The sequence below is a fragment of the Malus sylvestris genome, chromosome 4, assembly GCF_916048215.2.
Source record: "Malus sylvestris chromosome 4, drMalSylv7.2, whole genome shotgun sequence".
Classification (NCBI taxonomy): domain Eukaryota; kingdom Viridiplantae; phylum Streptophyta; class Magnoliopsida; order Rosales; family Rosaceae; genus Malus; species Malus sylvestris.
The window spans coordinates 24,405,636-24,428,938 of NC_062263.1; the positions used below are offsets into that span (position 1 = coordinate 24,405,636).

At 38.7% G+C, this 23,303-nt stretch overlaps 5 protein-coding genes and 1 pseudogene across 8 annotated transcripts; 3 read left to right on the plus strand and 3 right to left on the minus strand.

Annotated features, from left to right (window-relative positions):
- Window positions 1-931: 931 nt before the first annotated feature.
- On the minus strand, window positions 932-5,634 carry LOC126619604 (gamma-interferon-responsive lysosomal thiol protein-like). Of its 3 annotated transcripts, XM_050288015.1 has the most exons (9): window positions 5,565-5,634; window positions 5,185-5,250; window positions 4,848-4,988; window positions 4,652-4,744; window positions 2,614-4,572; window positions 2,429-2,494; window positions 2,192-2,341; window positions 1,945-2,037; window positions 932-1,816 (listed from the first exon to the last, which is right to left on the minus strand). In XM_050288015.1, exons 5-9 carry the CDS (start codon window positions 2,953-2,955, stop codon window positions 1,625-1,627), a joined length of 843 nt encoding a protein of 280 aa, XP_050143972.1. In that variant the 5' UTR covers window positions 2,956-4,572; window positions 4,652-4,744; window positions 4,848-4,988; window positions 5,185-5,250; window positions 5,565-5,634; the 3' UTR covers window positions 932-1,624. The 3 variants fall into 3 exon arrangements, with proteins under 3 accessions (XP_050143972.1, XP_050143974.1, XP_050143973.1); XM_050288017.1 differs by lacking the exon at window positions 1,945-2,037; XM_050288016.1 differs by lacking the exons at window positions 4,848-4,988; window positions 5,565-5,634 and having other exon boundaries at window positions 5,185-5,236.
- A 740-nt stretch (window positions 5,635-6,374) lies between these two features.
- On the minus strand, window positions 6,375-9,038 carry LOC126619606 (gamma-interferon-responsive lysosomal thiol protein). Its single transcript, XM_050288020.1, has 5 exons — window positions 8,749-9,038; window positions 7,636-7,701; window positions 7,412-7,549; window positions 6,978-7,070; window positions 6,375-6,769 (listed from the first exon to the last, which is right to left on the minus strand). Exons 1-5 carry the CDS (start codon window positions 8,998-9,000, stop codon window positions 6,614-6,616), a joined length of 705 nt encoding a protein of 234 aa, XP_050143977.1. The 5' UTR covers window positions 9,001-9,038; the 3' UTR covers window positions 6,375-6,613.
- Window positions 9,039-9,831: 793 nt separating this feature from the next.
- LOC126619798 (protein TIC 56, chloroplastic-like) lies at window positions 9,832-12,450 on the plus strand (annotated as a pseudogene).
- Window positions 12,451-14,466: 2,016 nt separating this feature from the next.
- Window positions 14,467-15,127, plus strand: LOC126619800 (uncharacterized). Of its 2 annotated transcripts, none has more exons than XM_050288215.1 (2): window positions 14,467-14,635; window positions 14,839-15,127. In XM_050288215.1, exons 1-2 carry the CDS (start codon window positions 14,497-14,499, stop codon window positions 15,009-15,011), a joined length of 312 nt encoding a protein of 103 aa, XP_050144172.1. In that variant the 5' UTR covers window positions 14,467-14,496; the 3' UTR covers window positions 15,012-15,127. The 2 variants fall into 2 exon arrangements, 1 of the variants encoding a protein (XP_050144172.1); XR_007622158.1 differs by having other exon boundaries at window positions 14,512-14,770; window positions 14,839-15,060.
- Window positions 15,128-15,185: 58 nt separating this feature from the next.
- LOC126619799 (ferritin-4, chloroplastic-like) lies at window positions 15,186-17,326 on the minus strand. Its single transcript, XM_050288214.1, has 8 exons — window positions 16,897-17,326; window positions 16,690-16,773; window positions 16,544-16,604; window positions 16,320-16,407; window positions 16,064-16,125; window positions 15,882-15,947; window positions 15,605-15,668; window positions 15,186-15,500 (listed from the first exon to the last, which is right to left on the minus strand). The coding sequence occupies exons 1-8, from the start codon at window positions 17,205-17,207 to the stop codon at window positions 15,448-15,450; spliced, it is 789 nt and encodes a 262-aa protein (XP_050144171.1). The 5' UTR covers window positions 17,208-17,326; the 3' UTR covers window positions 15,186-15,447.
- Window positions 17,327-21,240: 3,914 nt separating this feature from the next.
- Window positions 21,241-23,226, plus strand: LOC126619556 (uncharacterized). The gene is made up of 2 exons (XM_050287964.1): window positions 21,241-22,282; window positions 22,767-23,226. The coding sequence occupies exons 1-2, from the start codon at window positions 21,512-21,514 to the stop codon at window positions 22,974-22,976; spliced, it is 981 nt and encodes a 326-aa protein (XP_050143921.1). The 5' UTR covers window positions 21,241-21,511; the 3' UTR covers window positions 22,977-23,226.
- The last annotated feature ends 77 nt before the right edge of the window (window positions 23,227-23,303 follow it).

The following is a 23,303-nucleotide window of genomic DNA, read 5'->3' on the forward strand; positions in this document are numbered from 1 at the left end:
ATGAAAAGCACTGGTAACGCGTAAATACATCAATTCATCTATTTTTTGGCTTCCACTAACCCTAATTAAATTGATCAAGTTACTTATTCGTATAAGGTAGGTGGGTTCTAGGTTTTAAGTTTCATTACTTAATGGTTTGACTGTACCAACTCCAACAATAGTTATTTGTCGTTGTCTTATTAATTTGTCATTATCCATGTCAGCAGGATATTGTGGTACAACTTGTTATATGAGAAAATGATGATATATTGATAACGAAAATGACTACAAGTGCTTTGCGATTTTACAGAAGAGTGGAGAAGACGCCGAAAAATAAGGGAAGGAGAGTAGGAGACGGCATAGAAGGATACGATATGGTACGAAGGGAATATTTATTCCAAATTTGACATGGGAGGATTAGCATCCATTAGATAACATGAATGGTCAAGATTTGTTTAAATGCACAGATGATAAATGCAGAGACTCGGGATCCAATTACAAGTTACAACCATAACAGAAAAAAAACTTGAACCCGAATCATAGAGTCATAGAGGATTAAGCAAGCCAGAATTACACATCATCATAAGCCGGACCATGACTGCCAAAGCAACCTACCGTTCCGCAAGGAGTCAGGCCCCTAGGGTGCGTTTGGTACGTGGGACGGGACGGGACGGGACGGAACGGGACGAGGCGTTCCGTCCCGCGTTTGGTGCGCCAAAAATGGGTGGAACGGGCTGTTCCACGGGACAGATTTTGGGTGTTTTTGCGTTCCACCTCCCCCCCTGGAACGGGTTTGTTCCACGTCTGTGAAACACAATGTTTTACCATTTTAAGACAAATATACCCCATGTCTTTTTCAACAATTACACCTTCGTTCCGTCCTGTCCCGTCCCGTCCCGTCCCGTTCCGTTCCGTTCCGTCCCGTCCCGTCTGCGTACCAAACGCACCCTTATAGAACATCCTCCTTGTCAACCTATGGAGGTGGTGCACTTGGACAAAAATGGCATTCGGCTACATCAACATATGCAAGTTCATCACTCACTCCTCTACAAGGGTATCGTCACTTCCTTTGCAACGAAAGCTTTCTGGAACAATGGTGGATTTGGTGTGGTGGTTAGGGATTGGACGAGCTCTTTTATGGCAGCGGTGGCATGTTCGTGGTCAGCGTTGCTTTCTGTTCGCTGTGTCTTTAGGTACACACAGGTTCAGTTCCAAGGGCATTCTCAGCTTGTTGTGGCTGCCATTCAGAGGATCCAACTATTTCATCGGTGGCATGTGAATGGAGTTGCACATCGGTGGGCTTGAGTTGGTACTTTCTCTTCCTATACGGAGAGGATTTGGTTTCAGTGACCTTTAACTTTGCTGATTAATATTTCATTATTTTACTTGAGGATTGTAACCTTTTCAATAAATGTGGTACAACTTTAACGTACGTTTCCATGGGTTCTTTCCAATCAGCTGTTTGAACTTCATGTAGAATGATAAAAATTGGAGATGGAATTAGTGGTGAATTTCGTCTCCAATTAAGTTTATGTTCAAAGTTAATGAGGCAAAACTACATCACCAATACTTAAATTAGAACACTACACAAGTAATTAATTACGTACGCTACTAATTAGTAAATTATTATTTCTATAGTCTAGAGCTAGTTGACCAGCAATAATGCTGCACGCAGCAAAAGGAGATGCAGAATATAGCTTCTTATTGCAAAGTTTGTTGTTTCAGCTGAGCTGCTCCAGCTGAGAAGCCCGGGGGGAGCAATGAATCGGCTGCAAGTCCGCGGTTTAGGATAGCCTTCGTAAGCCTCACAGACGTACCTCTCAAAGTTTTGGTAGTCCTGCATGAAATCCACAATATGAATGATAAAGAGAGTGGTTTAATTGGCGTTCGTGTATGTGTTTGTGCAGGCACGCGCGAAAGTTTGAATTAGAGAAAGAGATTAGAGGGAAGGAGATTAGGGTTTACATAATAGAGTGGTTTTTGATTGACAACAACCCATGGGACACATGTAAGTGGCGGATCGAGACCATAGGTTTCCAAAATATAATGTAGCATAAGCTGCAGCAAATGACAATTCATAGATTAATTAGCAATAGAGTTTTGTGTATATATCTAGACCGGCCCTGAGATTTTGAGGCCCGCGGTGTGAAATTTAAACTGGAACCCTTACTAAGAACTGAAACAAAATGTGCAGTGTCCAGTTTGGGCTCACCTTTCTCTCATATCCACTTTTGTAGCATGTCAGTAGAGGTTCGTGGCTCATATTGTGAATCTGACAACAATATTTCCATACATCTTCTTTCAATCGATGTTCTTTGACGGCAAGGTATTCAACGCAGGAAATGAAGGGTAAATGCTGCTTCTGCATCACACAGTTAAAAGAGATGAATTAATTAGGCTGTGTTATTATTCACAGGTGCTGAAAAAATTAAATAAGCTAGGGCTTTACCACATTTGGCCAGACGCTGATCGCACAGGCTTGTATACTATTCAAGTAACATTCATCTTGGCCATGCTGCAATGAAAGCACAAGCCACAATTAGTTATTAATCAAATTAACTAGTGCAAATACATATAATGAAACTATACTAAACATATAATACCAAAAATAAATTAGGGGCCGGGAAATGGGACCTCGCAAACGACGGTGTCATTAGGTCCTTCGACACGGACATTTCCAGAGGGCACTAGCCGGAGGTTGATAATGGCCATGAGATCCTCCTCCGAAATCAATAGGGGTAACAGTTGCTCGATGAAGGAAGCACAGGCTGAGCATAGAGTGCCATAATAAATAGTCAGGTCAACTTTCTGATGATGATCAGCTAGTTGGGGCTCCAGAGGAAACGAAGGCGGGGCGACGGAATCAATGCCATGACCATCTTCAACAGAAGCGCAAGACGGAGGAGAAATGGACAGCAAAAGAGTAAGAACAAGTAGGGAGAAGAGCAGCTTAGGAGAAGTCATTAAGGCATCCATTTTGTTCTTAGTATTTGCTTAATTAGCACATAAGAATGGTGATCATGTATTTATATTATAAATATACCTCAAGTGCAATGTGAACACTTACCAAAATTGTTTAGGATACAAAATTACACGTCGGAAATTTGTGGCCTTGTATGTATATATATTATAAGGATTGATTTGCACATCATTTTCCAACTCTTTGTCTTCATCTATTTTGTTTGCATTATCTAGCCATTTGGGAATATTGTTTTATTTCCAAATGAGTAAGAAATTATTTCAATGAAGAAGAAAAATAGAGCAAAAGCTACATAATTAAGCTTTTGAACCCTTGTGTATCCACCTAGTATGGCTAAAATTTTGGAAAGTCCCTCAAATCTACATAATTTATGTATATGGGGCTAATGATGACCTACTCAAACTTAGGGTGAAACGAGAAAAACACTCATAACGCATATCACTAGTATATAGCCTCCCTCAATGGCTCAATCACATATATCCATTTTTGGCTTCCAACCAAATAGGTGAGTTCTAAAGGCTCATTTGTGTCTAGGGTTGGATTGAATTGGGTTGATGTCAAATGTTAAATCAATTCAAATTAGACTGTAGAATTACATAAACGTACAAGAACACAATAATTTATAATGATTTGTTCAAAGTTGTTACATATGCGTTAGTGTACTTTCTGTTTTCACTATATAATCGAGTTTTACAATATATAGACGCTTGTTGCTTTTTAGAGGGAAAAGTGTGCATCTAGGGTTACAATGTGAGGAATGAGGATGATTGGGAGTTATCCCTAAAATAAGGGCGAGGGAGCCCCTTCATGAAGAATTAGGGGTTCGGGCCGTGCCGATTCCCTGATTCGAATCATTCTTTCTTTTGACAGCAAGCACGGTTCGCAGCTAAACAGTGACACCAAATATGATACTAACATATTAGATTAGATTAGATTGGAAAACTCATACAATTAAATGTATAAGTGAAGGTAGAGCTTAATGAATTTCAATTTGAGGGGATGGAAAGGATTAGACATGAAGAAATGCATCCCTTTTATGCACCAGACGAGCTCTAGAGTTCATAGCTCCAAACACACCCTTTTAGGTAGAAGCGTAGAACATCACCATCAAATCAATTTCATATATGAATAAATGAATTTGAGTCCTACCAACAATATATAATTGTTATATGTCACTTTCTCGTGAATTTGGTATTCCATGTCAGCAGGTATACATGGGATTGAAAGTGTATATATTTTTAGTGATAAGAACTGGCAAAGTGATCTATGAAGTTCATATTTTGATGCTTTTGAAATTATAATCTGATTGATTACCTTTGTCTCAAAGTAATTGGGCTTTTTTTCTGTCTAAAATATGGTAAGGCAGATAGATTGTCATGCACTTGACATTCCATTGCAGCACAAAGCAGTCGGTGTGAGAATTTATTTATCCCTTAAAACTTCTAAATGCTAATGTAATATTTGACTTATGAGCTCAATAGAGTCAAGTAATTAAGCAAGCTGAGAAATTGATTTCTGTGGCGATAGAGTACTCTGATTGGCAGGCCATCGGCAAGGCGGCACCTTTGTAAGCCTTGCAAACGTAGGAAGCGAAATTTTCATAGTCCTGTTACCTGTATTAAGGCGAAAAATGTTGAGAGACATAATCCTGCATCAAGGCAAAAAATGTAGAGTGAAAGAGAGATGACCAACATTTCCAATCGGTTGATTATTCAGAACCAGCCATGGAACGAACTTAAGAGGCGGACTGAGGTGAGTGGTTTCATTCGCATATTTTTGTTCAAGCTGCATTGCATTAACAACATCAATTGTCAGATTACGCGACATATAAACATGATTTCTAGTAGATGCTACTATGACTATTCGACGAGTACTAAATCAAAATAACCTTTGTTGCATTTGCAGTTTTTTAGCAATCCAAAACGGGCTTTAAAGGCAATCCCAATGAGCCGAAACAAGTTTGCCACTCCTTGCGCCTTCCCTCAATTACCAGAAATTCTATGCAGTATATCAAAGCAAAATGCTTGTTCTGCATCACAAATTCATCCTAGTGTAAGATAACGTGAATTCGAAATCATTTAAGACCAAAAATATCACAGATTGGCCAAGTCTAAGTACATAAGTGTATATGATTATATCCATACTACCATGTACACATTAAGTTCCAACACAGTATTAAATCTAAAATATCAGAAATATATTATACGGGAAGAGAGGGGTCTCACCACATCTTGTAAAACATCGAGCGCACAAGCTTCCAGAGAATTTAGCTTGCACACATCTGGTCCGTGCTGCAAAATTTCAGAGAAATCGTCATCAAGATACTTAGGGCCGTACGATAACCATTTTGTTTATATGTTTTAGTTTTCATTTAGTTCCCACCACCTCCCTTAATCCTTCTCCATTACACATTTCTCCAATATATTCTCTCTATCTCTAGTGTAAAAACTAAAACAGAACCGTTATATCAGATGGATCGAAATGTACAATAATACCTGTTTGGTTGCTAATATTTCGATGCAAGAAAAGAAGTAACAAAATAAGCACAAGTGTTCATGCAAGAAAACTGTAAAACTTCATTAAAAAGATGAAATGGAGAATCGACCTGACAAAACGTGGCTGTAGAAGCATTTCCCCAAGGAACCAGCCTGAGATTGAGAATGGTGATGAGACCCTTGGCGAAAATTCGAGCAAGATTTTTTTCGATGAAAGTAGCACAATAGGGACATAGAGTTTCATAGTAAACTGAGAGAGTAACTTTCTGAGGTTCCACCCTAGAAACTCCGAATGAGCACAAAGAACTGGCAATGATCAAAGTGAAGAATAAATAAGTACTAGTAGCCATGTCTCTGAGATTTCAGAACTGCTAGGTTTAAATTTATGCAGTTGGTTTAATTAAAAACCTCATACTCCTACCAAACATGCGATTTCAATTTCCAATATTTATTAAAAATTCATTTTGCAGCTGTCAAATCCCTTTCGATCTAATTTGGGAAATGCTTGTAGGGTTAAAGCTTCTATTTTCTTTAATGTCTTTTACTGTAGGGTTTTTTGGTTGTTACTGGTGTGAATAAGATGGCATCAGTGTTTACCTACAAGTTTCTGCAGAAACAAGATTCGTTTGTCTTCTATACTTTTGGCAACAACTCTTCCAAACGCGTTTATGATTCTTGGCTCTTTAGACACACATCAGCCAGTGGTAGATACAGAATTTTCCTGTTGGGGTCAAGATATAGCCCAACCCATGTCACTTTACCCATTCTTGTCACGCCTTACTCATCGTGAAGGACTTTTGTCAAAGAGCTTACCCCACGACAGCCATGCTCAAGTAGAGATGGAGCTTTTTTAGATCATAAATAGAAAAACGGGCAAGTATGAGCAACAGCCTTTACGCGCCATTATGTAGATCCGTCGCTGAGAGCAGCAATTCATCATATTTCATTATACACCAATTTTATAGTAATGTGAAAGATGCAAGCAATGACACAACAACCGACTGCTGTCAAGTTTGCCATCACTTGGTCACCTCCATGGCATCAATGAAACGCTGCGCATTGAAGCGTTCTCTGGTATTACAAACCCCACAATTACAGTGACTTGTGTCACATAACCCATATATATAAGGGTACAAATACTAAATTTTGCAGATGAGCATTAATGTGAAGAGTTCCTTCCTTGGTTTGCAAAGCATACTTGAGGAACTGGTTTTTCTTGCTCGGTTGATTCGGTCTTATAACGAATTGATCCGCAAGCTTGTGGAGGTGTGCCTTTGTAAGCCCTACAAATATAGGCCATAAAGTTTTGGTAGTCCTACGTACATACAGCAAAGTGTTAACAAGGGTGACAAAACCCAATAACAACTTAAATTACCTATACCTTGGATGCCACATTGACCAATATTCATGTAATTGGCTTGGGATACCGACAACGCGACATCTTGGTAAGTTTCTCTCAAAAAAAAAAAAAAAAAAAAAAAAAAAAAAAAAGAGATGACAAGGTGAATTACCAAGTGACCTACCTCTTGAAGTGGTTTATCATTGACAATCACCCATGGCACAAATCTATGTGGAGGTTTAAGCTGAGCAGTTTCCCTAGCATAGCTTCCTTCAATCTATATATGTATCAAAGGAAAATCCCAATCCATGAAGCTCAATTCTCAAACAATGAACCAGTTCATATTAAAAAGCACCACAACAATACACACATTAAGAGGAATCCCGCTCCACTTGTTTACAGAGTGGGATCAATAGTATCCTCGTCTTGCCTGTATGATGACCATGTATTGCCTACATAACACCCCTTGTATCGTATAGCCAACAAAACGGCAAAAACATTAAACTATAGACAAACTATGCGGTCAATACATGGTCACTATACAGGATGGGATCCCGAGATCCCCGCTAAGAAGCTAATCCTATATATATGTGTATGTGAAATAGAAGTGAAACTAACCACATAGCCATTTCCACTGTTGTAGCAATCGATAGGCTCAGTGCCTAATCTTGTCATTTCAAAGCAATTGGCCCAAGCACCGTGTTTGCCCCCCAATGTAAAGCGCTCAACGCAGTGGATAAATGTGAAATGCCGATTCTACATGCATTAAAATTTGATCAAAATATTAAACTATGATTTGAATATTTGGTTTTGCTTAATTAGTGAATTGATGAGTTGCTTACCACATCAGGATAGATGCTAATGGTGCAGGCCTCAATGGTGTTGAGCAAACATTCATCTGATCCATGCTGCAAAATCCAAAAGAAACAAGCGCAAAACATGTTTTAGTCCTTGTAATTTTCACAAAGTTTTGGTTTGTGTCCTTGTATTTTCAATTGCATCGAATTTGGTCCCTCTAGTTTGCAAACTCCGTTAATCCAACCCAAGTTGGTGGATGTCTTTCGATTGGAACAATTTGCAAATTAATTACAGAGATCGGATTCGATTTAATTGAAAATACAAAAACGACAATTAGGGAGTGAGGTATGCAAAACCACATAATAGGTTGGCCATATTTCAATATTTAAACTTGCCGTCCAAACAAAATTAAACCTAGATTTTTCACTTAAAAAAAAAATTAACATTGTGTTAGTGGCTAGATTAATGCTCGGATACTTAAATTTGTATACTAAATTAGCAAACCAAATGAGGTGTCATCAATAAAATATAAGCACGTTTATCAACGATTAAGTAATAACTCAATCACCAACTTCTATGTCATTTAGTTTACAAAATTTAATATACAAATTTAGTCTCTCTAGCATTACTTTGGTGGCTAATTAGAAACTCATTTTAAAGTGTTTTTAAATGACTAAAAGCACTTTTAATGAAGTTGATTTTGAATTCCAAAAACACTTAAAATACTTTTTGAGATGCACTAGATATGTGTCTTTTATAGTAAACACTTAAATTATTTTTTTAAGATCCACTTATATTTTTACTAAGTACTGATTTAAAAAATATTTCCACTAAAACTACTTTTAATTATTTTAAAAACATTTCAAAATTACAAATCAAACCAAGACAATGTGACTGGCCCACTGAGCCCACGAGAAAGTTAATATCGCTTATGAGGTGGCCCACGAGAACTGGATGTCAGGTCTCGTGATTGGCCCCAGGAGAATGACGACGCTAAAAAATGGGACAGGCCCAAAAACCGCAACCGACGCCGTTTGCGGCACGCAAACAGCCAAATTTTTTTATCCGGTTACCAGTTGCAGGGTGCAGCTGGAGCAAGAAAGGTATTATAACGGCAAACAAGACCATATTGAAAGCAATGGAAGGGAAAGGGGTACCTGGCAGGCGAAGGAACCGTTGGGATTGAACCAGGCGTTGCCCCAAGGGACCAGCCGGAGATTGACGGCGGAGATGAGACCGTTCTGGAAGATCTTGACCAGCTGGTTGACAATGAAGTCTGCACAGAACGGACACAGAGTTTCGTAGTAGAGAGTCACTGAAACTTTCTCAGAAGCAGCAGATGGAATTACCATTATCCCCAGGAAGCAGAAGAAGATGAAGAGTCTGAAGGATTTTCTGATAAAACCCATCTTTCACATCAAATCAATTTTGTGTACAAAAGTGTGTATTTATTGAATTCACTGACCTGGACATTCATGTGCTCTCATATCTGTGTCCACGTGTCAATTGCCTTTTTTTTTAGTTTTTCACTTTCACATAGATGGTACTGTGGTAGCGTGATACCAACTTTCTTTTCAAGTTAGAAGAAATTTTAAGTTCAAATCTCCTTGTTTTTTAATGCATAAAAGAATGGTGTAGTTCTCTTGAACGAAATGGCGTTGCTACTCGTACTTGAGTTTTTGTCAATTTAGGGTTTATAGTTTTAGTTTGAAGTTTTTGTCAAATAGGGTTTATAGTTCGCAAAACCAGTATCAGTTAATAATGTTTTTCTTATTTTGCAATTATGAAAGTATCAGAGATATTTTGAACAAAATAAATCAAACTTAATTATTGATGAGAGATATTTAAACACCGAACTTCAAGTATAAGATGAAACGCTTTTAGTCGCTTCAACTGTAAGTACCTTAAGAAAAAAGTGAAGAATGGAGAATGAAGAATGAAGATGATAAGTATCGAGAACAATAAAACACCATCTTGTATCTTTTTTATGGGGCTACACGAAGGGACTGTGACGGCAGAAAAAAACAAGGATGTGATTTAGTTTTTCTATCGACATAGTGATATTTTAGACTTAAAAAGATTTGAATTTGAATGCAAATGATTGAATCGACTGACTTAGGGGAGAGAGAATTTGATTCATGATCGGACTGAGGCCCATAAAAATTCGTAGTCGTTGGATGAGCCCAGGCCCAAATTTGAATCATATCCACTTTCAAACAGTCAAAACCCCTCCAAGTCCTCCATTTTCTTCAACCTTGTCAACGATAAACCCCAATAATCTCAAAATTTTCAGAGGCTTCCCCGAATCCACTCTTCCTCCTCCGATGGCCTCCATCAACTTCAACCCCTTCGAAAGCTGGTTCCATAAACCCCCATCAACCTCCTCTCCCTTACCGACTCATTCTTCCACCGCCCCACCACCGCGCAATCCCCTCCCAATTTCTCCTCCCTCAGCCTCTCCAACCTCTTCAACGCCCCCCCTAAACCCGACCCCAAAAAAACCATTGGAGCCCGAGTCGGAAAAGCCCGGATACTACACCCAGATGCTGGAGCAGTTCTTCTGGGAATGCGAGAACGACCGGATTACAGTCACGCCCCGGAAGTCGCGAAGATTCTGAACGAAGACCCGATTTTCGAAAAGGAGAACTCAACTGAGGAGGAGGTCCGGGAGAACGAGGGGTTTTGGAAGGAGTTCCGGGAGAGCCCCGTGGTGAAGTTTCTGGCTCAGGCGGAGAAGATTGCAGATATGGTTAATGAGCTGGAGCTGAAGGAGAATGACCGGCCGTACAGGGATGAGGATAAGAAGCTGTGGCAGGCGGTGCCGCGTGTTATCGGGCCGGACGGGAGGCCGATGCCGAGGAAGGCGATAAAGACAGGCGGGAGTCGGATGACAAGTTCTGGGATTTTGCAAGGCAGTTCTTTTTTGGACTTTGGGGGTTCCGCCAGCGGCCCTACCCGCCCGGCCGGCCTATTGACGTTGCTCAGGCTATCGGGTATAAGCGGCTCGAAAAGCAGTATTAAGATTGTAAGTTTGTTCATTTAAATCTCTATGGTGAATGCATTTGCATATGTTAGTTTGAAGAATGTAGTTTTTTTAATTTGGTTTTGCTGCTTAGTGTAGTGAGATTATGAAATGGATTTTCGAGCCGGGTTTAAAATTTCGTGTGGTTATTTCATCACTATGAGAATTGGCTACAAAGGTTTCAATTACAGTGAAATGCAGAATTGGCTACAAATGTTTTAATCACAGTTTAGTGGTTCGGCTCAAGTTGAAGAAATGTCACATTCTTCGATTGCATTGTTAACCAATGATTTCTCGACTCGAAACTCGTTATTGACATTCTAGATTCCTTTTGGAGAAAAGGGTTGTGTTATGTTGTCTTGATTGTTTGTCTGCAATAGCATTGATTTTACGTTGATACAGTTATCATGAGGAACGGTGGATTTTACTCTGAGGACCGGTTAGGTCGAACAAGAGCTCCATTGGAGCTAATAACCCTTAAAACAGCTTGGGGTGCTGGGATTATTGATAAAGACACGTTCATTTGGGGCGAGGACATGGATGAATGGGCTCCCATTCACATGGTTTACGGGTTGGAACCTGCTATTGCCACTTGGGAAGGTATGCTAAATATTCCCTTTTCTTGAAACAGCAAATTTATAATGGGTGATAGCAGCAACACAATAAACACACCCTTTAGAACTGGAGTTCAGTAACCACTAAATTACGATGGCGATGGGACCAATATCTGTTTTTATCTAGTATCATCTTATGTGCATGTCAAATTTGTACTAGATATTTGAAGGAAATTTTGTGAAACTTATCAATATGATAAGCAATCTTACATGCATGAACTGTGCATAGTAGTAAAATAACTTTAATTCTGTATTTTCAACAAATTGATTCTTGGCTTATGGTTGGGTGAACTTCAGTTAGACTCGCGGCTGGTGCAACTGCTTTGATTCACAAACTGCAAAAAGGAATTCCTCCCTGGGTTCCACTCAAGGGACACGAGAAGAAAACTTATAAGCAGCTACAAGAGGAGGCTGTTGAAAGCAAGAGACGTGACTTAGCAGTACTTGAAGCTAACGATGGTGTTTGGCCTCCAACTCCGAGTCATGCTCTATTTCTTTGGGCTAGTGGCTCTGAACTGACAACAATTTTAGAAGAGGATCACATGCCGAACAAATACATTCCAAAAGCTCTTAGGTATTGTGAATCCTGGTTATTACAACTTAAGTATTTCTCTGCAAATTCCCATCAGTCCATTACCCAAGGTCCAAGGATACAAAGAGATTTATTTGCATATTAGTTTCTCAACCTCTTTGGACATTTTGCATAATTTCCCTTTAGGGATGTGCAAGCACTTCCACTAAATCGTTGTGGGTTTTTTCGTGTTCAGAGACTGTATAATATTTTCACCAAGCTAAGCACCCGAGTGTACCAGAAACTGGAGCTAACAATTCCTGGTTTCGATAAGATAATGGAGAGTGTCCATGCTGATGCTACTGCAAGGGATGCCAGACGGAAGGCAAGAAGAGAGGCAGAGATGAAAGCCGAGCAGGAAAAAGCCTTGGGAATTCAGAGCGATCCCTAACTCACAATTAGTCATACTTCAAACACGGTCGCAGTATTTCTTCTTTAAACGTACATTGAGTATGGTAGTTTATGTTTTCAATCCAATCATAGGGACTAAATAAGGCTAGCGTTTTCGCTTTACAGTGTAGTCCAATAACCTCTAAGTTCAGCTATCTAACATTTGATATGGTTGTAGTTGTCTTAGCTCGGTCGAAGAATGTCTCACATTTGAATTACATTAATATTAGTACCGTATACATTGCAATGTGTACGTTATTCAGTTACGGTTATATCCATTTTGGGGACGTAACTTTGTCGTATACCCATCTTGTAAAAATAATTTCTTGGTACATATCAATTGTCAGAAAGAACTTGAAGCCCTATCTATAATTTGTCACCATAATAGGTACCATCAATTGCTGCAATTGAAGATGGACAATAGCTATCAACACATAAATTAAACGAGTACCGAAAGCACAAGATTACAAGTCTATTTATTATATCAAATCCCAAAAGATGATGTGATGATAAAGAGATGATGAATTATTTAGTGGCAGTCGGTGAGACGTCAAGGAGTATGGTTGAAGACCACACAACATGAAGCGGTTCATGTCACATGCTTTCAGTCCCTCCGCTACCCACTACTAGCAGTGCCAAAGGGGATTAAGTAGAGTTCTTACATTACAAGTGTCTTTTAATTTTACAGGTTAATTACACGTAAAAACAAAAAGGAAAACTAATGAAAAGTTCTCAAAAACTTTAGTTTTAACGAAAATAAAAGTGTAAGTGAATAGTATCGGAAGTGACTTTTTAAGGTAAAAATATCTTTTTTCGTTAGAAGTAAACAATACCGGAAGTATTTCATTAAAATTCCCTAACAAAAAGGATCAGCTTATTGTCAATGTCAAACCACGTCAATCCATTCTTTCAATGTATATCAACCTTCTTCTAGCTACTAATATGTGATTGATCAATGTTAGGAATCGAATCGAATCGAAAATAAACCGTTTGAAAGGCCTAGAATTCACCTCAAACATCAACCTGTGGTAATTAACTATTTTTAAGCTTTCAAAACTTACACCAACACCTCATAGGATTCTAAATCGTTTTCACATGACTCATTCTATTCAAAATTCCGTTTAAAAAGTTGATCAGTTTATCGAGACAAAATTTCACATAACAAAACTTTATGCTACATATCACACATTTATTTACACGTACCATCAACTAATTATGTTACATATCACATCACTAACGGACCAATTTAAAAAAAATAATAATTAACAATAAAAAAGAAGTGTAGAAGCACAAACTAGAAGGCACTAAAAGAAAACGGAAAATCCAACAAACCGTTTGACTAGGGACCCATCACTACCTTCCTCCATCCACTATAAAATTAAGAATCTTGGGAATCAAGGATATGAGATAAAAGCAAAATTCCAAAATATCCCTCCTGCTCATTGTCCATTTCTTCTTTAATAAATATTTCCCAATTTCTAATTTTCTACCTAAAAAGTTTTCTAATTTAATTACTTTTTATTGTCTTTCTTAAACATAGAGGCTTATTTATGTCACCTGATTTTTTATTTTATTTTATTAAAAAATAAAAGACTTTGAATCAATAATTTCTTGCACGTTTGGTTGGTTGCAAAGGTTTATAAGTAAGTAGTCAGCCTAGCCTTCGATTTTCGTAACCAAGTTTTTCTTTCTCACTCCTTATGTTATGTACTTTTTCTTTCTTAATCCATACTTTGTTTCAAATAGGTTTATCCCATATCAGCAGGCTCATTAACAAAGAATGTCCTGCTTAGTTAACAAACATCAAGTTTGGAGTTGGGCAGCGTGGATACAAGACTCTTGAAGTGTAGATTGTAAAACAAACAAGAATATACTTAAGAGAAAAAGACACGTAAAAATTATTTCCATGTAACACATGAGATTTACCCAGCAAATTAGGTCAATTAAGCAATCCCACTCACATGTTTTAACTTAGGTTAGACAACGAATCACAGACTCTCCAATTGGGTAAATGCCACCTGCCATACCAAATAGAGCCACTTCGTAATAGCAATTTTAGGCCTCCCTACTTGATCAGGTTGACATTGGAAGCAAAGTTGAATTGGGGTGGGGTGACACAGGTGGTGTGGTGTGATTGGCCAGAGGTTTAAATTTGGAATGATCCAATCGGACATCAGCGTGCAACAAAAATACACTGTTTTGATGAGTGTTGCTTAGTGCTATGTCTACATGCAGTTTGTTGGCTTTGCTTGGATAGTAGTATTTTAGTGAGGGGAAGTTAGGAGAACTGAAAAATTCAACATATAAAATGGAGAGGAGGGGAAGGAATAGGAACCATCTGAAGATGGTGGGTTGGAAGACATGGATTTGCTTCAAGCAATCCTTCCTCCTCCCAACTAAGTGCTTCCTTCTCAAGCTTGCTTCACACTCAAGGCACAAATCCAAAGGTGAGTTAAGTTTCCAATTATACCCTCTCCCTCCTCCCTCCCTCACGCTCGGACTTTCCTGCAGCGGAAATGCTACTATAATAGTATCTCAAGCCAATTAGACGCTGCTATCTGAGAAGTTTAAAACTCAAAGCGGTGCGTGATTGTTTTAGGATACTGCAATAGTCGTTGAATTGTTTTTGAGATTTGCGTTAAATTTGCAGGAAGCGGGCATGGATTGGTGAGCTTGTACAAAGACATGGAGTCTTATGGGGAATATGAAGATATAAGAGTGATGTGGGAGATTATTCACTCTTGTCAACAGAAAGCAAACAACACTAAAAGGAGGAGGAAGAGGTCGTCTTCTTGCTGGAGATTCTGTCTTCAGCCTACATAAATTTTGTCCTTCCTTTTCAAGAGAGATATATAAATCTTAGCTTTGGTTCTGCAGGATTTCACATGTAAATACCAGTAATCTGAGCGAGTATACATGATAGTTTGCTCTCGATTTCATTCTTAGCGTTGTTCGAGCGCGCTACTGTGTAATTTTAGAACAGAAGAACGAAAGTACTTCGAATAAAAGCATATAAGGTCCACTTAATCATAACAGAACTTAGTTCAATTTGTACAGAGTCATAGACTAATAGGATAACTAGAACATAATCACTAATTCAATAAACTCTTCACTACATAAGTTGGAGGCGATCAAACCCTCGAACCAACGATTTGCGCAGCAGTAAGTCTACTCTGACCTGTCGAAGGCGCCTACCTGAGCTCACACTCTTACCAGCTTGCATAAATAATTATACATAATTCTGGAGAGCTGTGAATTTTTAATTTGCAGCGTCACCCTCGTGAAGGAGCTGTTGGTCAAAGTGCCACACTCCTGCAAGCCATGAAGTAGCTCATTAGAGTCCAGAAATTAAGATACGAGGAGTCGAAAGGAAAATACAATGGCGACAAGTTGGAAGTGTGAAATTTGTTTCATACCATGGCCTTTTCCAAGCATTCTCAGTTGAGTGACATAGTCAGCTATCTTCTTAATGGCTTCAACCTGTAAATAATACAGGAACAAATCGTTAGTCAGCGTTTGAATATTGCAAAGCAGTTGTTTTCCTTCTGCGTTTTGGTATGTTCACTTATTGAAATGATTATCAACCAGAGTAAGAACCAATAACAACCGATCTTGGCTTTTTTTACCCTACTGATGACAATATCACAATAGTAATTCAAACTCATACTAGAGTAGAAAACGTGTTTAATTCACCTGCTCAGCCAGAAACTCGCTCTCGATAAAATCTGTCAATTGGGCATCATTGTTCTCGTCTGCAACCTGTTTTGGATCAAACAACGAGAATTCAATACAAAAAGAAAGCGTCAAATGGAAACGAGACACCATGAGCTTTATCAATGACCTCAAACCGATCTCATATGACAGAGATATGTTACCTTATGCAAGTTCAAGAGTTTTTCATTTGTCAGCTTCTCCAAAGACAATGCTAACTCCATAGCTGCATCAACGAAAAATACGTTATCTTGGAGACTAATTTAAGTATTATAAATTAATATATAGGTCTTCACTTGTTGGTTTCAGATAAAGACATGCTCATTCTCTAATTATACATTTCACCAATTCAGCATCCAGCAGCAAAGAAATTGTCAACGCCGATAAGTACTCTGTTGTCCACGGAATGAAAAATCTTACCATACAATGCATCTCCCTTCTCTACATGATCAAACTCCGTAGGCGGCGCTGTTATGGAGTGCAGTGTCACTCTCCCACCTCGCATATTCTGAGAAATAAACCGCAACGCTATCAAATCTCGCAATACAAGACCCTAACAAACGAACACGCAGACACACAAAAAACTCGTATGCCCTTGATGCCGAAATGAAACAAGAATGCGGAGAATTGAGTTTAACTTATACCTGATATTCCATCAGCTTTTCGGCATGTTCTCTTTCTTCCTCGCTCGATTCCTTGAAAAACCTGATACATCACAACCAATTAACCGCGCGTGCAAAGAGACTAGTATATATATTAAGCGGGATATTTACGAGTTTAGAGTGTTTACTTGGCAAGGCCCTTGAGAGCAATGTTGTCCCTGTCAAAGTACGCAAACAGTGCGTGGTACACGTACGACACATTGTACTCCACACTGTCACACAAAAATTTAAGATTTAAGATTAGCATATGAACAAGAAAATCATCATAAAATCAAAACAAATAAATTACAATTATTAAAGTTGAAATTTTGCGACAACAACATAGAGATACACACTTGATCTGCTCGTTTATGGCGGCTTCGGACTCTTTTGCGTAACGCTGACGGGCAAGAGAGACATGAGGAGCCGCAGGGACAACAAAAGCATCGTTCTTCACCTCCTCAAACGGCTGAAACACCACGCCGGTCATCGCCACTGCATCGCTCGATGCAGAAACCGAAAACTTTTCGAGTTTTCGCTGCGGCTTGAAGCTCAGAGCGGAGGAGGGTGATCCAAGTTTTGAGTTGAACAAGAGGGTGCTAACAGCACCACCATTGTCCCGTTGCTTGGATGGGACCGAAAATGTCGAAACGGACCTCAGAGACATCGTCGATGCGATTTTCGAACGGAGTATCCCCAACGGGTGATTCGAAACCAGAGATTCTGAGCAAGAATTTGGACTGAAAATTGCAGAGGAGTTGGAGAATGGTGAAGAAATATGAGAGGCTGGGAGTGTGCTGAGGCGATAAATAGGGATATGGAGGAAATACAGCTGGCATGGGATTCATTCTGGACCGTGGATCAGAAAATAGATGGGTGGCTACGATTGGAACACGTGTGACGGCGTGTGGCGAGCTCGTGGTTGTTTATCTTGTACCTGTGAAATCGTGGAATCCAGCACACTTTTCGTTCCAAGTTGCAATTTAAAACTATCACAATTTTGTCTTTTTATTATTGCAGTTTCTCACGCGCTCGAGTGAGGTAAACGAAAAACACGCGCGATTTCAGTCCTCCGGCTAAATGGAAAGGGCACTTTCGTAATATAAGATAGTTTTCCTTTCAGCTGGCGAGTAGCCAACTTTTATAGCGTGGCGGTTTTTGGTCAATATCTTTGAAAAGTATTTTAAATTTTCTTTTATTTTTTTTTTGGTAAACAATGAGAATATTTAAAATTCTCAGGTATCATTGTATTGGGATTTGGATCCTTTCCGAGGCAATTGGTCGAGATTCTTCTGATCAGTGTTCGTAGACCGTTGAATTTTTATTCAACGGTTATAGTTATTATAATTTTTAGAGGGTCTCATATTTGTAGCCGTTGGATAAAAATTTAACGGTCTACGAACACTGGTCAAGAGAATCCTAACCAGTTGCTTCGAAGAGGATCCAAATGAAGTTGACTATAGAAGTGTGCCGTTGTTCTTCATTGATTTTAAATACCTCGACTTTAAATAACAATCTACATAAATTAACGTAATTAAATCAGAATAACATTTTGTTAAAAACCCTTATTAGTTTTCTTAATTACAATCGATAATATTATTTAAAGCTAGACTAAGAGAAAAGAGAGTTTGAACATCAAAGGTATTGGGTTAAGAAGAAGGTTCTAACCACTCGAATAATTCACTACCAAAAAAACATTATCAGTTGATATTTTCGCTAAAAAAAATAGGTTGAAAAATGTAAAAATATGGAAGAAGAAAAAAAAACAAGTTGAATAGTATGAGAGGTGGAAGAAGCTGGAAGCCTCTAGGAAGAAAAGTATAACTTCTATCTGTCTGATTTGATTGCAAATTTGCAATGAAGGGGTTGTTGACTAGTTGTTGATTTGGTATGGTCGGGTTCGGGTTTGGGTTTGGGTTTGGGCCGCAATATTGGGATTTGGAAAGGGATATATAAACATGGATTTGGGTTGGGGAAGGAAATTATTGGGTTTTTTAAGCCCTACTACTTGATTGTTAGTTGGGCCAAAAAGCCAGACTGTAAAGCGGTGGCCCTTGGTTATAATTGGAGTGATAATCCAAAAGTAATTCATTGAATGAGAAAAAGAACAAAATAAGAAATAAAAAGCATATTAGATCAAGAGAGAAAAAAAGTTGTGTACTTATTGGAAGACCTAATTAAATTTAGGCTAATGAAAGCTTAATTATGGTCAAATGATATTCCTATTCATTTGTAAATTAGAGGTTTCAGTTCGACTCATGGATGGCGAAAATGTATTATATTTATGTTGAGTTGGATACTTAGTTAGTGGTTGTCCCATTGTGTGTCCTAATCTCCCTTCCCCTCTTCCCTTAGAGTAGAATGTTTCCCTTTTTCTTAGAATATCGTTGTATAAGGGAAAGATAATACTGACATTCCCCCCACTTGCGAATAATTAGAGCGATAACCTGGATTAGTAATTCATTGAAAGAGAAAAGAACAAAAAAAGAAATCAAAGCCATATTAACTTATTAGTAATTCATTAACAAAACAAGGATGTTAACTCATTGGAAAACGTTATTTAAGTTAGGTCATTGAGAACCATATGGACTCGTTTGATGTCAAGGGTTCTGATGTTGATAGAAATATCAAATATGAATGTCAGTTTGCATATTCTTTTTTCTCATTGAAGATATAAGGTGGAGAAGTCATGAACAAATCAAAATTGTCCCTGTCAATCCCAACATTTTTGAAGGGATTAGGAAGGATAAGATTTCTCATGATTTCTTCATCTTCTACCTTCACTCGAACAAATATGCAAGTTGACATTCATATTTTCATTCAACATTCATGTCTAATGAATCAATCAAATCAAACCAAGCCAATTTTTTTTTCATCAAACGAGTCCTATAGGGTCATTTATAAGGTTCGAACTCAGAATCTTCTCTAATCAAATAAAAATGGTGACCGACTAAATGAACGTCTCTACGTGTTTGGACAACTTCTTAGAGTTCCATTTTTTTCCTGAGATTTTATTATTTTTGTTAAGACGGAAATAGTGATTGTGCGAGAGTGAGTCGTTTATGGGATTGAATAACAAAAATTGAAGTTATTAGGAAACGAGCCTGATCTAATGGAAAATTGGTCATGTACTTTCCTTATTACGCTGCATGCTCTATTCTGGCATGATTTTATTGATTTGGTGAAGATATTTTCTTATACTAGGCAATACTTTATTCGTTTTGTGGATGAAGCTGGACAAAATAAAATTTGAGTTCAATTTTATTTTTTGGAATCTGATCCATTTAGATGAAACTTATAAGACGCAATATCTCAGACTGCTGTCCAATTTAATAAGTTCAGTCTCAACATTGACAAGTTACCCAAATAACGATTAGAACATTAACCCAACAAAAGCTTTTGGACAACATCAGAAAATAAGCATACCAAATCAGTTACGCAAGGAGTCTGCAAAATGACCAAGACTGCATGCTTGAATTTGAGATAAGAGCTTGTCTAATATACGGTCGCTCGATGTGAGAACCTGTGGCTCTGAGGCTCTCTGCCATGTAAAAAACATCTTGTTTTGGAAGCCTTGTGAAGAATAATGTCGACACCCTGCATGCGTGTCATTTTCTACAATGGAAGAGTTTTTGTCATTCAATGACTATAGTTTATGATTCTATGCGGCTCACATGATTGATGTTGCGAATTAATATGAGAAATGTTACATTCAACGGATGCATGTAAGTTTTTTTACATCTTCACGATCACAAAACGTCTTACAAATTTTGTTTTGGGCACCTAGGTCATGATAAACAAAGGAATGATTAGAAGTGTATTTGGCACACTCACTTATCTTGTTTTTCCACCCATTAGTTATATAAGGTGCATTAAAAAAGATGACAGATTGGTGGACGTAACAGCACTCTTGATTAATTGACACCTAGCACTTCCATCGTAGATATAATGGGAGGGGTGCCTTATTAGTCCATTCTCCCTTTTGAGATATTGTACATATATACACTTTGCGTTTGGGGTTTGAATTGAAATGCGAGATTTTCGACAGGGATGGAAACTGATTGTGGTAAGACTTGTGTGCATGTGGACATAAACGAAGATTGAAGCTTGTGGATAGCACAAGCATGGAACACCATTTGTCCTTAAGCTTATGGAATTGCTTTCTCGTTTTGGAACTGAAGTCAATGTAATTTTTACACGGGAATCTTTCTGGATAATACTTCTCTCTTTCTAATATTGTATAGATATTGTAAAGAATGTATTAATTACGCGTCGATATGTTCTACTAAAAACAATTAGCACATTATCAATAAGATATTAACAACTCAACCTTTCTAAATTGCAAACTGAAACTGCAAGTTTACGAGAAAATAGCAAATAAAGAAATGAACTTTGGGGTCACATATAATACATAACGGAAATAGAAAACTATGAATGATGCTAAAGAGACCAATTTTTACTATTTTTTTGTAAATGACATAAATGACGGTTAATGGTTAAACTTCTTCGTTAAATTATTTATAAAAATTTAAAATTTAAAAAAAAATTAAAAAAAAACCCAACTATCAACCACCAGAATCATGTTATCTACAAAAAAAATATGAAATCCTTCTGATTCTCTTTAATCTCTCAAACGCTCTAAATTTGATTTCTTTCTTTCTTTCTGAACTAAATGTGTAAATGTAATTCAGTTTCTTTCATTCTCTGAAAAATTCACCCAAAAACCAAAAACTTTCTCTACAATATGGAGACAACCCAATATTTCGCATTCAACCGGAAAGCGATTCCCAAACCCAAATCATTCACTCCCTCTTGTAAACCCTCCAACCCCATTCCGATTACAAATACGAACAGAGGATCGAAACGATTTTCCATACTCGAACTCATTTTCCTGATTTTGAATCGCTTATTTTTTTTTTCGACAATTTTCTCCGCGAAGTTTGAACCCCATCTTGTACTACACCATTCACCATGGCGATTGACGCCTCCCCTGCATTCCAAACCGTCACTCAATCCCACGACTTCCGGCCAGAAATATCAGCATCCCCCTCCTCCGCCCATGACGGCCTAGAGTTCTGGCAGTTCATGATTGCCGGCTCCATAGCGGGCCTAGTTGAGCACATGGCTATGTTCCCAGTTGACACGCTCAAAACCCGCATGCAGATTTTTGGCGGGTCCTGTTCCGTTCAACCTATTGGCGTTAGACAGGCCCTTGGCTCGATTCTGAAGCTCGAAGGCCCCGCAGGGCTCTACCGCGGCATCGGCGCAATGGGGCTCGGAGCAGGACCTGCCCATGCAGTTTATTTCTCAGTGTACGAGATATTCAAGGAGTATTTCTCACGTGGGAATCCGAACAGCCCGGTGGCGCACGCGGTTTCCGGGGTGTTTGCGACCGTTGCAAGCGACGCGGTGATCACACCGATGGACGTGGTGAAGCAGCGGCTGCAGCTGCAGAGCAGTCCGTACAAGGGAGTTGCGGATTGTGTGAGGAGGGTGTTGGTGGAAGAAGGGGTTGGAGCTTTTTACAAGTCGTACAGGACGACTGTTGTGATGAATGCCCCGTTTACTGCCGTCCATTTCGCTACGTATGAGGCAGCGAAGCGAGGGCTGATGGAGGTGTCGCCGGAGAGCGCGACTGACGAGAGGCTGGTGGTTCATGCCACTGCAGGTGCGGCTGCTGGGGCTTTGGCGGCGGCTGTGACCACCCCGCTTGATGTTGTAAAAACTCAATTGCAGTGTCAGGTCAGAACTTTTATCAATCAATTTGTTGCTCAATATGTTTGATCCAATTTGTATGGTTTTTATTGGGTTTGGAATCTGGATGAAGGAACAAGCAGTTTTGCACCACAAAAAATTAGTTCTTTGTTGTTCCAGAGATAAACTTATCAATGACGGGAATCCATTGTGGCGGTACGTATCCCATGCCACTAACGTACTGTTTTGCATCTTAACTTCCTCATTTGGAAGTGTGCATGATTGGCTTAAGATACCACCACAATGACATTCTTGTTATGATAAAGTCCTTGTTGCTATGATTTTTTTTGCTATGCAAGTACTGGAAAGATTGTATTTGTTGCTTTCAAGTTGCCTTAGTAGGCCTTGCTTGTTAGCAAACTGCAAAAGACTAAATTGACTTCTGTTCTAATAGCAACTCAATCTGATTAGACTGTAGGCTGTTTGGAATTAAACTTGGGGTTTTCTTAAGGTTTCAATCTTTTTGACACAGGGGGTTTGCGGGTGCGATAGATTTTCGAGTAACTCGATAGGGCATGTTATTCGAAGCCTGGTGATGAAGGATGGATACCGCAGTCTTATGCGAGGTTGGATTCCGAGGATGCTCTTCCACGCCCCGGCTGCAGCAATTTGCTGGTCCACTTATGAAGCATCAAAAACTTTCTTTCAAGAACTCAATGGCAGCGACAGTTCCAGGACTTGATCAAGGAAGATGGATCTGCAGAAACCTTGATCTGGATTCTCACACACTAGAGCAGCAGCTTTGGAGGTGTTACTTATGCACATAATCGACTCGGTTGAAAGCCCTTGTTGGTGTAAATGACTAATAAGTTCACCGGGAATTCCCAACTTCTAGTTTAGTAGAAGGGAAAATTTGTGAACTGTCATATGAACTTGTACCCATTTTTCAATTTGTAATACCAACTTTCCAAAATCATCAATTTGTCATCTCACCCTAAATGTGTTAAATTTTTCATCAAAAATAAATCATGTGACTTGTGTTCAGGGTTATTTCTATCATTTTAACACA